Source organism: Camelina sativa, chromosome 9, assembly GCF_000633955.1.
Source record: "Camelina sativa cultivar DH55 chromosome 9, Cs, whole genome shotgun sequence".
Classification (NCBI taxonomy): domain Eukaryota; kingdom Viridiplantae; phylum Streptophyta; class Magnoliopsida; order Brassicales; family Brassicaceae; genus Camelina; species Camelina sativa.
Window position 1 is genome coordinate 24,318,841 of NC_025693.1, and position 15,846 is coordinate 24,334,686.

Consider the following 15,846-nt stretch of genomic DNA (forward strand, 5'->3'; position numbering starts at 1 on the left):
AAGATACCTGTAGTTTGCGATTAGTTGCTACGCGATGAAGATTCGAGTTAGATATAATCGATTGCCTCTGCCGTGATAGTTGTCCCTCGTCTTTGTCAGGATACTTAAGGAATAGATAACAGCTCACAACATACTTCAAGACTGAATCCCCAAGCAGTTCCAACCGTTCCATGGAAAACGGTTCGGGGCATGTAAGTGTTGTTAGTGCTTCAAGAATCTGAATTTATTAAACCAATGCAAGAGGTAAATGACAATCAAGATATCTTCTACTTTCATCTCTAAATAACAGATAGAGTCAAAAACTATACCGAAGTACTTGATATACTGAAGTTATCGATGCTACAATCAATCTCTTCCCTAAGCTGACTGGCCAACATCAGAGACTCTAGGCGGTGCATCACTGAGGGCAGCAAGTAGATTGATTTTAGCACAGCACGTGGTACATCAATTCTGACCAATAGCTCTGGAGGCAAATGCGCATAAATATTTGGTTTTTTTTTTCTAACATTGCCAGCTTTTGGTTCTGTCTTCACAACCACTGTCCATTTACATTGGAAAAAACATCTTAGACCTCGTACACTACAATATCCTGAGAACATACACAACGTATCCATGTGTTCGAGGAATTCTCAAGAATCAACTTACTCTCTTCATTGAAGTCGACTAAAAGGTTGTGTGCATGGTGACTCTGCTTCAACTTTATCAACGGCTGGTTTGGGTGCGTCAAAACAATCCCATACCTGATTCAAGGGAGTAACATTAACTAGAGAGCTATCATAAGTAGATTGAAAGAACATCCATAGCTAGAATATCACTTACTTCTTATTAAAATATTCTGCATAAGTAGCATATTCTGATGAGACGTCGCCCTCAAACGGGCTCATAGCAGAAGAATCCCTTACTGCTTCAACTATAGAGTATATCCTTCCAGTATGAATCGCAATGACAACAAGTTCTTCGAGACTATCTTTATCAGACGAAGCGTTGGCAAAATGAATCAGATTCGTTTCTTCCGTTTTATCGCCGAGTAAGACTTCCTGACTGGATAAGGTGCTGCACTGGTTCCCATCACTAACGCGAAGAGAATTTTTCTTCAAGAACTCAACTATCGAGGCACAGGAGTTGATAGCTGACCAATCAATTGTTGCAGTCGAAGCTAGATCCTTTGTTTCAACTGGTAGCAGTAGAAACATAAAGGAAGGGTGCCAAAGAGAACTTGTGTCAGTTTGAAGTAAAAATTCTCTCTTTGTTCCCGATGACTTAGATCCAACAAATAAATTTCCAAACATGCCATTAAAGAAAAACTGCTGAAAACACTTTGCTTTAACCATCTGCATCCAAACCACAAAGAAGAAGACATTAAGTTCAATTGTTCAAACCATGAAACAAGAAACTGTATAAATCCTACGGATCAACGTTGGGTACCTCCTCTTGAGTCAAACGTATCTGGCCACAAGGTGAGACGGAAGCCTTCACAAGCTTCCTGACCAAGTAAAGGTCCATCTCAACTTTACCAACATCTTCAGCGAGGGTTGACTCAAGCAAAAGAGAGAAACTCGAGTATGATTCGCCAGAAATATTACAAGAGAAGCCAAACTTATAAGCCTGAAAGATGGCGCCATCAATATTTTCCCCCCAGGTCCCTGACAATTCGTTTGCACAGGTTGTCCCGTGCAACTCCTTACGTTTTTTCGAACCTGTCAAGAGAAAAAAAGATGTATACATATATAAACAAATTAAGACAAGCTCCATGACCTTAGACATAGACATATGATATACATATGTCTGATGTGTATGTGTGTGTGAATCAACAGCGGCTGATGAAGGAATTAAGACCAAAATCACCGACACCAACTTATTGAGGAATTAAGGAAATGATGAAACATACCTGCAGATGATGAAGATGATTTACTTTTAGAAGAGGCAACCTTCACTTTGGCACTGCATTGCAAAAGATTTTTATCCAAACGTAACTGCTTACATGCTAACTGCTCATTTCTGCTAGGAGGATCAATCACAGTTTGTACGGCAGCTGCTTCCTCAGATACAGTTATGTTAGAATCTGGAATAACCATGGCTTTAGTCTCTTGCATGCCATGGCCACTTGTCGCTGGAGGTGGACACGATTTTAAGTTTCGAGCTTCTGGATCTTGAATTAGGACTTCTCTTCGCATAAGGTCATCCAGATGGTCTCTTTGTTTCGGGTTCCCCCTACAATAATTAGTATTTCAGAATTGAACTACAAAGGAGCGCACTGGATTAAACATTTTGTATTAAACGAGATTCCCTCCTACCTTTCAAGAAACATGATAGACTTAGAATTACTCTGTTTGGCATGTTTTTGAAAATGCGAGTAACTACACTCTGATTTGGGCAGGTCAAAACAAACCATGCATGAGCAATTTGGAACCTGTGTTCCCTCTTCAACCACATCAGTGATAAATATAAGATTCACCTGCACTCATTAAAAAGCTTTCAGAGAAGACAGAATAAAATCAAATTTTTCAAACTGTTAAACGTCTGACTGTAATGAAGATTATGCTAACCTTGTCAACATGAAATGGATCAGGGATTTTAATTTGTGATTTCTGTGCCGATGCATCGGTGGAGGAGTTGTTTCCGATTAAATACAAAATATTAAAGTAAGCTAAAGAGGCTTCTTTCTTCACGAATCTTTCGATCACTTCGGCAGTTATAATTCTCTCAACAAAAATAAGAACATATAGAGATTTTTCCCCTCTGCCAGCAACTTGAAATCATCAGAACATATGAAGATTTTTGTTGCAGTTTTGGGAGTTGGAAAAAAACAATTAAAATTACCTGAATAAATCCACTAGATGGAAGAGTTCTTTTAACTTTGGAGATACATGTCCGGAATTTACTGCTGACAGATGGTTTTGCTGCAAATCTAACAAACGAGGCACAGTGAAAAAATATCAAATTGGTGAATAGAAGTGGACTCCTTAATCCAATATAGAGCTTAGAATACAGTACCTTGCTGCAAATACACCCCAATCGAGGATAAAATATCCTCAAGAAATTCCTTCCACACCAATGAGCATTCTTTATAAGTTTCACTTTCCTCTTTCGTATCTGAGAGTTTCTCCAAGCAGACTTCAGCCGCCTATCCCGAAAGCAAGACGTTGAAGAACAAATTTTAATCAGCACAGCAGGTAGTACTAGCCAAAGGAAACCAACTGGTAGTAATGTGTTAGAAAAATACCAAGTGCGCGCAAATCAGGCCAAGATTGTCAAGGCAATGCAAGATCTCTCTGTAGTCGATGGACAATCGCTTTTGATATGTCTCAAACTTGTTCTCCATGTTGAGAAAACTGCCCTCTTCCAACTCTTGAAGCCTTCTAAGAGAAGCATCAAACTGTAGGAAAAGAAAAAAGCAGAATCTTTTTTAAGCACTCTGAAACATAATAGGGAAGAGTCATGTTCTGGCTCATATTCAGCGAGCATATAGTATATATACCTTGTGGTGTGAACTTTCCAACTTTTCTTTCAATTCCAAACTATAGAATGGTGGTGGGTCATAAAATATTGGACCTTCTTTTACTGCTGTAGCAAACTTTTCCACCCCATTCCGCTCTTCAGGATTAAAAATCTGAATTTAAAGTAAAATGTTTCATAACATTAATTTGAAAAACTCTATCTATTTCCTTGTTACGCAAAAACAAGGTACCTTTGATTCCATCAGTCTCTCAAGTTCTGATACCTGATCTGCATAGTTAGAGAGAGAGTAAACATTTTAGAGACGGCTAACAAAACTCTTGCAGTATGAGTTTATTTTACTTAGATGAGGTTGAAACATTAAAACTAGTTACAGAAATCTTTGGTTTTGACATACCTTTTCTAACGACGTCTGACGCAGTCAATCCAAACATCTTCGGTTTGTTAGTGGATTCGTGATAGAATTCCTTCATGAAAACAAGAAAGAATCTAGTTTGTTGGCAAAATTATGGAAACTCTGTTTATGAAAAACTAATAGAGCTTAATCACTACTGAGAAAACACACACCTTCATTAACTTGGCATAGGGATGATTGCCAGTGGTGCGGTGGCATTCATCTATTATTATAAGACATACCATCTCTAGTTTCAGGAATGCACTTCTAAGGGCATCCAATAATATCTGAGGAGTCATAACCAGAACCTGAACCAGAAAAAACATGATTGTCATTGCAGATAATAGACAGATCACTTGGGTTTGGCAACAGAAAATAAGTATGTGATTGCTGTGCGGTCAATATAGTCACAGATCTATCTCAAAGGAACGAGCAAACAAGTTAAAACAAAATGATGGTGAAAGAGTCAACAATGGAAGAAGAACCAACCCCAGAACTCTAGGTAGCAAAATGTATTAACAAATTGGAATGAGCTTTAAGTAAACAAACAAAGAATCAACCTAAAAGACCATATCAATGACTCGAAATATTAGCATGGCCTGTGATTTTTTCATTATCAGAGACAACGATGAGCAGGTCAAAGTGGATTGCAACATTCTGCCAAATTTGAACTAACCACACAATGAAATTGTGACATATTTCATCAAAACTACTAGTTGGCGTATTACTAGCAAAATAGATCCAAACAGAAACACAAACTTACATCGTGCTTGCTAACTTCCTCTTCCCAGCGTTGGGAAGTCCATTTATCAACTCCTTTAGCTCCAAAGTACTCTTCAACCTTCAAACTCACATGTGTTCTAATCTCACAGCATTGCTAAAACCATACACAACAATAATACATGAAAAGAATGAGCTCCCAATGCCATTCATTCACCAATATCATTGACTAAAATTGGTCAAATCCAAAAGAAACATTTTTTTCTTTTTCTTTTGCATACATCAATGAAGCATCTAAAATGAAAAGGAGGACTTGCCTGTTTGACAAGATTTACAGTAGGGGCCAAGAAAATTATCAATCTTTTGGATGTATCAGAAGAACCCATGGCTTTGATAAGCATCTTAGTGATCTCTGACTTATTAGTTCCAGACCCCAGAACAGCAATTACATTCCTGTTCATTGCAACCTCATACACCTTCAACTCATAACTACTGCAAACAAAACAAAACACAAGAAGGAACAAAAAGAGTAAACTTTAAGTGAATTGTCCTAAAAGCCTTGTTGAAAGAAGAAAATCAAGTAAGTTACAAAGAGAGGAAGATGAAGATTCTTCTACTCATTAGAGTCAATCATCATAGGAGCATGATTCTGATCTCCATCGATTTCAGAGAATTTTCTCTTGAGCGAATTGCTTCCTCCACCGCCTCCTTGTTGTGAATCTTCTTCCTCCATTATCTCCGGCTCCAACGAGGAATGCATGACGAACATAGAAAAAGGAACACACTTTAAAGACTAATGGGTAGAGAGGAATTTCGAATTTTGGGGTTGAATCAGCTTCGGCTTTTAAAAAGTGATTCTTTCTTCTTTCTCTGAACCTGTGCCACTGGGTTTTGGTACTTATGAAAATAGTAGTTTCGAATGTGAGATTAGTTTCTGTATTTAATAAATTTAAGTCAAACTATTTTTTTTATTCTTACCTTTTCCGATTCTTTATTTTTGGATTTTCTCTTCCTTCAAATATTTAGACGCCTCAATAAAAGCCCAGTGGACCTGACCCATTTTATTTTCTTGTCACAGATTTTATAGTTTTAGATATTAGGGTCCTGATCGGTAACGGCAGTTACTTATGGCTGTAAAAACTTTAACTTTAAAATTTACGCTGTAGAGAATTTGGTTGTAGATGATTTGACTGTAGAAACTTTAATTGTTAAAATTTGATTGGTAACAAATATTTTTAAGAGAATTTGTTAAAAATGCCCCTTTTGATATACCCCTTTTCAAAAATACCCTCTTTTCTGGCCATTTTTATTTATGCCCTCTTTTAATTTTTAATGACCATTTTACCCTTAGATGAAAATTATTTTATTCAATAAAAAGAAAAACAAAATTTTCCCGCCAAAAATATTGAAATTTATACCTTTTAAACACCTTGTAAAGGCTTTTACAAGATTTTTTAAAGAGTTTTAAAAGGTTTTTAAACACCTTGTAAAGGCTTTTACAAGATTTTTTAAAGAGTTTTAAAAGGTTTTTAAACACCTTGTAAAGGCTTTTACAAGATTTTTTAAAGAGTTTTAAAAGGTTTTTAAACACCTTGTAAAGGCTTTTACAAGATTTTTTAAAGAGTTTTAAAAGGTTTTTAAACACCTTGTAAAGGCTTTTACAAGATTTTTTAAAGAGTTTTAAAAGGTTTTTAAACACCTTGTAAAGGCTTTTACAAGATTTTTTAAAGAGTTTTAAAAGGTTTTTAAACACCTTGTAAAGGCTTTTACAAGATTTTTTAAAGAGTTTTAAAAGGTTTTTAAACACCTTGTAAAGGCTTTTACAAGATTTTTTAAAGAGTTTTAAAAGGTTTTTAAACACCTTGTAAAGGCTTTTACAAGATTTTTTAAAGAGTTTTAAAAGGTTTTTAAACACCTTGTAAAGGCTTTTACAAGATTTTTTAAAGAGTTTTAAAAGGTTTTTAAACACCTTGTAAAGGCTTTTACAAGATTTTTTAAAGAGTTTTAAAAGGTTTTTAAACACCTTGTAAAGGCTTTTACAAGATTTTTTAAAGAGTTTTAAAAGGTTTTTAAACACCTTGTAAAGGCTTTTACAAGATTTTTTAAAGAGTTTTAAAAGGTTTTTAAACACCTTGTAAAGGCTTTTACAAGATTTTTTAAAGAGTTTTAAAAGGTTTTTAAACACCTTGTAAAGGCTTTTACAAGATTTTTTAAAGAGTTTTAAAAGGTTTTTAAAAGGTATAAATTTCAATATTTTTGGCGGGAAAATTTTTCGATTTTGGCGAGAAAATTTTTTTTTTTGGCGGGAAAAAATATTTTTTTCGGGAAAAATTTTCGATTTTGGCGGGAAAAAAAATTTTGGCGGGAAATTTTTTTGGCGGGAAAATATTTTCGATTTTGATGACTGTACATTCTTGCTGTCACTCAAAAAGGGTAATTTGGTCATTTTGTATATAAAGAGGGGTAGTTTTAAAAATGGTCAACATGAAGGGGTATTTTTAAAAAGAGATATGGAAAAAGGGGTATTTTTGAGAATGCCCCTATTTTTAAAACTGAAGCTGTTACTTTTATTATTAAAATGATAATGAAAATAAAAATAATTATTATTAAAATTGATCTTAAAAAAAGGAGAAAAAAATAAGAATAATTAATGTGTAAAAATAATTTATGTAAAATTTATATATAAACTTTTGGAGAACTTTTAAATATAATGGGGGAGAAAAGAATAAAATTTTATATTTTTTTTTAATTTTAAAGCCTAGTTTTGACGCTTTGAAAATTATGAGAAAACAAGGAAGGAAAAAAATAAGTGACTTACAAAGCTTTAAAAAAAAATTAAAGTCAAAAAAGTATGATTGGCAAATAAATGGCTTTCAAGGCTTTTATTTTTTTTAAAGTCTTAAAAGTCTTACACCAATCAGGGCCTAAATTGATATATATATATCTATCGAGAATTCAGCCAAAAAAAACCCAAACTTTACAGAATTTGCCAAAAAAAACATGAATTCTTATCTTGCCAAATAAACACTCAACTTTTAAATTAAGAATTTAAAAACGTCTTATGATTTAACCCCAGCAGTAAACGGCATTGCTAATGACGTTTAAGTTTTCTGTTAACTTAATAAATGGTGTGTTGATTTGGGAAGTCAATGAAAAGTTTGTTAATATATTTGAAAGTCAACAAAAGTTGAGTGTTTATTTGGCTAGATAAGAAATTTATGTTTTTTTTGGCAAATTCTGTAAAGTTTGGGTTTTTTTTGGCTGAATTCTCCTATATATCCCTATATATATTGTTGTGTTTTATAACCTTTACGTGTTGATCGGTTCTCCCGATACCTCCCGCAAACGCATAGCGGTTGCTAGCGATTGTGTATAATACAAGTAACTTCACTTTTGTGGTCTATGGAATTTAATAATTGACACACCAAAGGATGAGAGAGCTAAACTGTGGAAGAGTGAACTTGTTATAAAATCAAAATCAAACTAAACCAGATTCTTTTGCCTTTTTTGCTACGAATCTGGTTTAGTTTGATTTTGATTTTAGATTAGTTGAAATCAAACCGTCAAAACTAAAAGGGGTATTACACTTGTATTTTAAGGGATTTGGTGGGATTTATATATTTTAGGTTTTTGCAAGAATTAATTGAGCTTTTAGAAGAATTTTGGTTATTTATTAGAGTTTTATATATTTTTTTAAATATACTTTGTGATTTGGTGAGATTTTATTATTATATTTTGAGAGATTTTAGGATACTTTATAATAAAAAAATAATTGCCTTCAGAACTGAGATGACGATGACGTAATTCTGTCGACAAAAGCCTCTCTTAGGTACTCGTAGCTTTCACTCCCCCATCTCTTCCTATCCTCTTACATGGATCATCATCGAGAGCTGCTATCTGTAACAGAGCCATGAATCATCATCTCTTCATTATCTGCAACAGAGCTAAGGTTTAGTAGTAAGTAACAAGTAAACAAACCTTTAATTCTGATTCCTCAAACCCATTAACTCAAAGCTAAATCAAAAGAAAGATGAAGAGACAATTAACGACCTCACAAAATCCTAATTGAGATTAAACGGTGATCACCAAGCCGAGCCTGCAAAATAAAACCCAACATCATTTAATTCTCACCCTAAATATGAATGAACAACAAAAAACAGATCAAAGAATTTGTAACAAGTACCTCATCAACGAAAAAAAAAAAACAGATCATACCTTCTCTCTTAGGATACTCGTAGCTCTCACTGCTCCCATCTCTTCCTATCCTCTTACAATAACTAAGCTTGCCGAGGATGAATGGACAATCATCAAACTTCTTCAAAGCATTTTCCCATGATCCAAATTCGATCCTGCATCAAAACACACAGAAATTTCAGCTTCTACTACTGAATTTTAAGTTTCAGAATGAGAACAAGGGACAAAGTTATTACGTTTATGTATTTACCTAGTCAATTGAACATATACATCTTACTAGACTGATCGATATGCACAGGCATGCTTATATATGGCTCTGCACTTAAACGGCTGTCTTGCTGCTTTGGAAATTTGTCTCCAAGCATCCTTGCAAGGTTTATACCTGAAACAAAATTATCAAATCAGACTTGGTGATTTTGTTACATTGAAGATGAAATCACTAGAGCGTGTTTAATTCATTGAGCTAGTAGAAAGATCTGATTCTCTCCATCTCTCAATGATAGTCCTACATCTTGGAATCATTTTCTCTCGGACAAGCTAATCACTTGATGATCTTCAGTCATTTGTATATCTCTCCCATTGAGACCGCCAAATGCAATTTTGATTTCCCAGAAAATACAGTTTTTTCTGGGAAGAGCTAGAAGACGTGACGAGGTGAGACTGTTTCTGTTTCAATTTTAATTTCCCAGAAAATACAGTTTTTTTCTCTTAGGAAATCCTTTAAAATTCTATCTCAAAAGGTAGGATTTTGAGGACGAGTATTTTCAACTAGAAAACAAATCAAAATCTTCAAAAATCATTCAAAAAATAGCAGTTTTTTAAAAAATTGTGATATTTTGAATAACGGTAGATTTCAATTAAGTTTTATAAATCATTGATTGAATAACAAGGGATTGCAAATTATTTTAAATGATTTTACATACATCTAAGTTGTAAAACATAGGATTTTAAAAGATTTTTAAAAGTCATTAATTGAATAACTAAGTGATTTTAAAAATACTCTAAAATATTTTAAAATATCAAGTTGAATACCCCTCTAAAACGCAAGTAATTTGGTTCGAAACTAAGTATTGGTTTGGGTATTAATTAGCTGAAAAAGTTTTGTGTTTGTGTAGTCTGTAGGCCCAAACTATGTCTTGTTGGGAGTAGAATAATCAAAACGTCATGTGAGTATGTAGAACGATCACCTCACTTTTGTTCACGTAGAATAAAAATGTTATTATGTTTTTCTCAGTTTCAAACTATGTCTATACAGAGATTTCTGGTAGAAGTCGGAGTCTCACTATAGTCTTTATGATGAACAAAGGGAAGGTGAGGTTCAAGCCGATCTCGATGCTTACCATCAACATTATGAGTATATCAAACCATACATTTTTTGTTTAGAGGCGTCGATGTTGAACGAGTAATGCTACTGGCTCAAGAATGATAATTAAGGAAGGCGAAACAAAAGACTTTATTTTGTCAAAGATCGTCGAATTACAATATATCCGTTAAAAGCCGATCCGCCAATTACAAAGTAAAAGTATTCTCAATTTGACTAATGATACTTAAAGCTAGAATCAGACGATCTCTTGAATCCTGCTCCCAGGTTACTTGATGCCTTATGCACGTCGCTCCCTTGGTATTTATAGTTGATGGGACGTTTCAACCTTCCTCGGGATCGATGTGGTACCGACTTAAAGTGAAGTCGGTGATCGTTTCTTTGCGGGCTGTCGTTTACTGGGCTGTCCGTCTTTATTGAGCCTTCTAGAAGCTTTGTCGGCCCGATAAAGGAGATTTTGTCAGTCAACATTTCTGGGGGTTATGCTGACTATTTTGGAATGGGCCAGAAGGGAGGCCTGTTAAGGCAGGGTGAAACCCATATCCAAGATATGATGCGCTTTACCAGGCAGAAAGGGTTTAATGGCATTTAGTATGCCAGCGCGATTCCTGGGTACAAGTTGATGGATCACCCGCCATCGAAAACCCACACTTGGCTGAATAGATACTTTTATGCTAAGGTCGATGATGCCTTGGTAGAGGATATATCTTTAGGCTTTAAGACTGAGTGGAATTTGTTCCCTGGTAGTTTCTTGGGTGGAACCTGCTTTCTTTTCTTATTTTGGCTGCTGATTGCTGATTACTTTGTTTTTGTTGGTTTTCAGAATCAGTTGACAAGTCGGCCGATCCGCCAATTCCCGACTTCTTTGAGGTTCGTGATTTGCTAAGGAGGCATACGGTTCTCGATTGGAGGAGCATTCCTCAGCTGGATCAGGTTAGAGGCAGGAAACCGTCAAAAGGTATTATCTTGGTATGCTCTCTATTGGTCTGATCGGCTTATTTCGCCCTGTTTCTTATTTATTTAACAGTTTTGGCATGTTCTCGCAGGACGTGTAAGTTGCAGAAACATGGTTAAAATGGGTGTTCCCAAGTATTCAGGTAAGCCTGTCCCAAAAAAGAGGGATCCGGTGGAAGAGAAAGAATTGCAGCTAGCCTTGAAGAAGAGTCTGGTTGACCATTCGTCTGCCTAGAGCTCTCGTGCCGTAGGTGCTTCAGGCAGTCGAGCTTCTGACAGTAAATCCTCTCGTGACAAAGGGAAAGCTAGTGATGCTGCTCGGCGAGATAAGGACATTGTCCCCATCGATCTTACAGTCGAAAAGGATCGCTCTTCTTCGAGGAATCCGCCTGACTCGACGGGGGATTCTGGTAAGTGCAAGGAAGTTCTGTCTGGTTCTGATGGGGTGGCTACGTTCAAAAAGTCTAGGACTTCCTCGCTGGATCCGAAGGATAAGGGTGTCCAGTCTTCCTACTCCCTCCACTTTTGTTATGCGACTCCTTTTCTGTCTGACAAGAGGGAGTTTGGTGCTCTTATTCCTGAAATCTCCAAGGTATCGGGTGACCGTTCCGAGGGGGATTTGAAGGAGGATGACGCATTTGACAAATGGGCTCGGCATGAACTCCAGGTTCTTCCCCTTCTCTTTTCTCTTCTTTTTTTTTTTTACCTTTATTTGACTTTGTTTCAGTCAGCGAGCTTGGTGTATTTGATGGTTTGTCGCTATGAGCGCAGACTGAAGTCTGCCGACCAGGATATCGCTCTCGCCGAAGCTGGATTGAAGGATTGTCAGAATCAGATTGGCAAGTATCGGTCCGAGTCTACTAAGGCTTGGCGGGAGTCTGACCGCTTGAAGGAGGAGAACCACCAATTGCAAGGATCATTGGAACGCTCTTGTGCTGATGTTACTCGCTTGGAAGCCTCTGTTCATCAAGCTACGGAAGACTACGATCGTCGGCTTAAACTGGCGGTTGAGAAAAGGGCCGAGGAGGTTTGTCGCGAAGTGAGGGAGAGTTACCGCGAACGGTCGAACCAAATTCGTCGGCATATATGGGATGCGAGGCGGGCTTTTAATTCAATGATGATGAAGGCTCAGACGAATGGCATTGCAAAGCAGGTCGACGATCTTGTGAAGACTGGATGTGCGATTCCTGCTGAAATGATCCACTTTGTTGTAGACGGTTTGGCTTTTTGGGATAATGTTGTGGATGGTATGGAGATTCTTCCACTGGTTAACGATGGGTATGTGGTGACTCTGACTGCTGAGCATGTCGCGGCTAATGGACGGCGTATTCCCGGTTACGATGAGGTCGTCGATTTTGACGAGTATGGCTCAAACATGCCGTCCGCTGCTGCGAAGAACATGGAACCCGAGCTGCCTCGTGGGAATGATGACGAACGGCTCCGGATGTTGAATCGTAGAGGATGCCGCAAGGGACACCCGAACAGGACATTGTGACTGGTCTTGCCCTGGCGGATGCTGCTGTGGCTCCGATTTCTGAGGGAATAGAAGGACATGCCATCCAGATCCCGTGACTTATTAGTGGCACAGCCGTGGTGGACCTGCTAGCTCCTGTGCCTGCTCCCGAAGGTGTGAATGAGGTTGAGCCTGAATAAGCCCTGCGTGGTTTCTTGAATAATGCCGTTTGTGGCTTGCACCATTTTTAGGACTTATCTATGTTTTTTTTTTTTGCTTCTCTTTTGGATGAACCTGAATTGTTAGGAAGCTTTTGAGGGTGGTTTGTTTATACCCCCTCCCTTTTGGTTATGGATGAAGTGGTTAATGTTTGAGTTTGCAAAGTTTGAATTTGCCGTTCTCCTCCCTTTTTTTTTTGACGATCTGGGGGAGAGTCTAGGCAAAGTTGGAATTTGCCATAGTCCCCCCCCCCTTTTTTTTTTTTGACGAGCTGAGGGCGATTCTAGGAAAAGCTAGAATTTGCCATAGTCCCCCCCTCTTTTTTTTTTGACGAACTGAGGGCGAGTCTAGGCAAAGCTAAAATTTGCCATTGTCCCCCCCCTCTCTTTTTTTTTTTGACGAGCTGAGGGCGAGTCTAGGCAAAGCTAGAATTTGCCATAGTCCCCCCTCTTTTTTTTTTGACGAGCTGGGGGAGAGTCTAGGCAAAGTTGGAATTTGCCATAGTCCTCCCTTTTCTTTTTTTTGACGAGTTGAGGGCGAGTCTAGGCAAAGCTAGAATTTTTCATAGTCCCCCCTTTTCTTTTTTGACGAGCTGAGGGCGAGTCTAGGCAAAGCTAGAATTTGCCATAGTCCCCCCTCTTTTTTTTTTTTTTGACGAGCTGAGGTCGAGTCTAGGCAAAGCTAGAATTTGCCATAGTCCCCCCTCTTTTTTTTTTTTTTGACGAGCTGAGGGTGAGTCTATGCAAAGCTAGAATTTGCCATAGTCCCCCCTCTTTTTTTTTTGACGAGCTGAGGGCGAGTCTAGAAAAAGCTAGAATTTGCCATAGTCCCCCCTCTTTTTTTCTTGACGAGCTGGAGACTTTGTTGACTCGTAACCTTTGGACCCTTCAGTTTTGTCGCATTAAATGCTTGGGTTGAATGACTTGTTACTTTTCCGAGGCTTTTCTCATCATTACCGCGCGTGGACATTGCGTGTGGTGTGATTTTTGTTGCAGGATTTCGATTGGCTGCGGAGGGAGGCGCATTAAATGTTGGTAAGTGGACGGGCGGTTGATTAATGCGACGTCTTTTCGTTCTCCCCTCGTCCCTGCTATATAAAGGGAGGTGGGGGTGGGAGAGTAAACCACAGAACTTCCTCTTTTTTTTTTTAACTGATAATTCTGTCTCACTTTTCATTCTCTTTCTTTTTTCCTTGTTTGATCATGAGTGATTCCGATTATTCTGGGGAATGGGTTCTGGTGAACCGTAACCGTCTGTCTTCGCCCCGATCAGGACCGTCGACGAGTTGTGACCGGATCGTCTTTGGTCATCCTCGAACTGATCGTTCGCCTTCACCAGTCCGTATCAATCCGGTTCAACCTAGTGATGGGTCAGGTCGCTTTGTGGAGGCTCGCCCACATGATTTGTTCTTCCCTTGGAAGAAGCCTCCAGTTGCTGCTGCTTCACCTCTTTTTCGGCCGTTGCTGCGAGATTTTGTGCAGGGCGTTGCTGAGATTCTGGTAGAGTTTCTTCAATCTCTGACTCGTGAGGAAAGGCGTCAGGCGGTTGGCTGGTTTAGAACGGTGAGCCCGTCATTTATCTTTTACTTTGCCATTCTTATGCTCTTGACTGTTAGGTTTTACTTTCGTTTTCTTCTCCTCCTCCCTTCTTTTTGTAGATTGAGATTCAACATCTTGCCTATCGCCGCCAGCATGAGTTTTTGGTCGAGCAGAGAATGGATCTTGAAATGGGGATGAGGAAATTGGAGGCTGGGCCGGAGGATTGGGAGCGATTCGGGTTTGGGAAGTTCCGCATGATGCCCTTTTGGCTCCCCGATCGGATCCGTGCTCTTCGCTGTGAGGGTCGTGGAGGTCGCTGAGGGCACCCGGCGTGTTGTTTACCTTAATCTTTTATGAACTGAACTAATGTGTTTTTTTTTTCTTTATTTTTGTGCCGTATGTAGGGTTGCTGACTCTTTTCGGGGCCCTTGATTGTTATCGGGCATAACGTGTGTTTTTTGTTGAACATTGCACCCGGTTGGCGGGTTTTATTTTAGAATATGATATGCTATCTGTTTGTTTTATTTATCTTTTTGGTTTTTCTCGACAGTGAGACGTCTCTCATCTTATTATGTCGAGCCGAATGACTTTGTTCGGAACCATATGCTTTTTGTTTGTAGTCTGCTTTTGCAGGGTGTTGCTGTTAAATTTCAGAAGCGGGAAGCGTTGAGTTTGCGTATTGAAGCCCAGCTTATACCTTGCCTCGGATCAAAGGGATTGTGCGAGGGTGGCGGCTTATTTTGCTCGTCGATCATGGACTACATGTGGGCATTGCTTAGAGCCCAGCTTTTACCTACACTTCGCTTGGAGTGTGGCATTTTGTTTTGTTTTTTTTTTTTAGTCGGACAACTGGCCAAATTGCCGACATTATTATTTGCATGTTTGTTATTCTCCCCCTTCTTTTTTTGAGGCATTTTCGTGTTATGACGCTTGTCAAATTTTGTAAGGCAGTATGCTTAATAAAAAGAATACCAAAGTGATTTGCAAATAAATTTTTATAAGTAGTGGCTGCACCTTTTCAGGTTGCCTACTGATACTTTTAATTTTGTGGTGATTGATGATGAATGATGATAGATATGATGAACAGGTGGAATGCAAGGAGATCAATTACCCTTATGTAGTTGTAGCATAAAGGATGTCAAACAAAATTGAGTGTGATGCAAGCAATCAGGATATGAACATTCACGTCGATCTAGGGAGCGATAAGCAGCTTGTTGAGATGCTCTTGAAGACCTTGAAGACATTTTCAAATAGAACTGAAAGGAATAAACTCAAAGATTAATGTTAATAGGTTAGTGACCTAAAAACCAAAAGAACAAAGCTTTGAGCAGGAAGATGAACTTGAGAGAGATTTTAAGCAAGAATTTGATTGTTTTAAGAAAAATGAGAGAGTGTGAGAAGCATAGGATCGAGTTTAGATCTATATAAAGAAGCTAAGGGGACAAGGAGATAAGAGTGGAGCGTCCATACCATTCAAATTTGAATTGGGAATCTTTGACTCACTTTTTGATGCCACTCGACCCCACCACTCGACTGCATGTGGTCGAGTTCCTTGACCAAAATTTGAACTTTGAACTTCTTTCTCCCCCCCCCCCCC

At 38.1% G+C, this 15,846-nt stretch overlaps 1 protein-coding gene across 5 annotated transcripts in view; it reads right to left on the minus strand.

Moving 5' to 3' along the window:
• Positions 1-5,472, minus strand: part of LOC104712028 (endoribonuclease Dicer homolog 3) — an 8,648-nt gene extending 3,176 nt beyond the window's left edge. Inside the window, exons 1-18 of one of the 5 annotated variants that reach the window (XM_019229324.1) lie at positions 5,188-5,472; positions 4,888-5,059; positions 4,614-4,727; positions 4,024-4,158; positions 3,854-3,923; positions 3,689-3,726; positions 3,479-3,610; positions 3,224-3,376; positions 2,995-3,124; positions 2,821-2,908; positions 2,547-2,739; positions 2,295-2,455; positions 1,889-2,211; positions 1,426-1,697; positions 820-1,331; positions 646-740; positions 309-538; positions 8-217 (exon numbers count right to left, since the gene is read on the minus strand). In XM_019229324.1, the coding sequence (XP_019084869.1) occupies positions 8-217; positions 309-538; positions 646-740; positions 820-1,331; positions 1,426-1,697; positions 1,889-2,211; positions 2,295-2,455; positions 2,547-2,739; positions 2,821-2,908; positions 2,995-3,124; positions 3,224-3,376; positions 3,479-3,610; positions 3,689-3,726; positions 3,854-3,923; positions 4,024-4,158; positions 4,614-4,727; positions 4,888-5,059; positions 5,188-5,339 (3,180 nt within the window). In that variant the 5' untranslated portion in view covers positions 5,340-5,472. Of the gene's footprint in view, positions 1-7; positions 218-308; positions 539-645; positions 741-819; positions 1,332-1,425; positions 1,698-1,888; positions 2,212-2,294; positions 2,456-2,546; positions 2,740-2,820; positions 2,909-2,994; positions 3,125-3,223; positions 3,377-3,478; positions 3,611-3,688; positions 3,727-3,853; positions 3,924-4,023; positions 4,159-4,613; positions 4,728-4,887; positions 5,063-5,159 lie in introns of all 5 variants that reach the window. The other 4 variants (XM_019229325.1, XM_010428819.2, XM_019229327.1 and 1 more) reach the window with 4 other exon arrangements.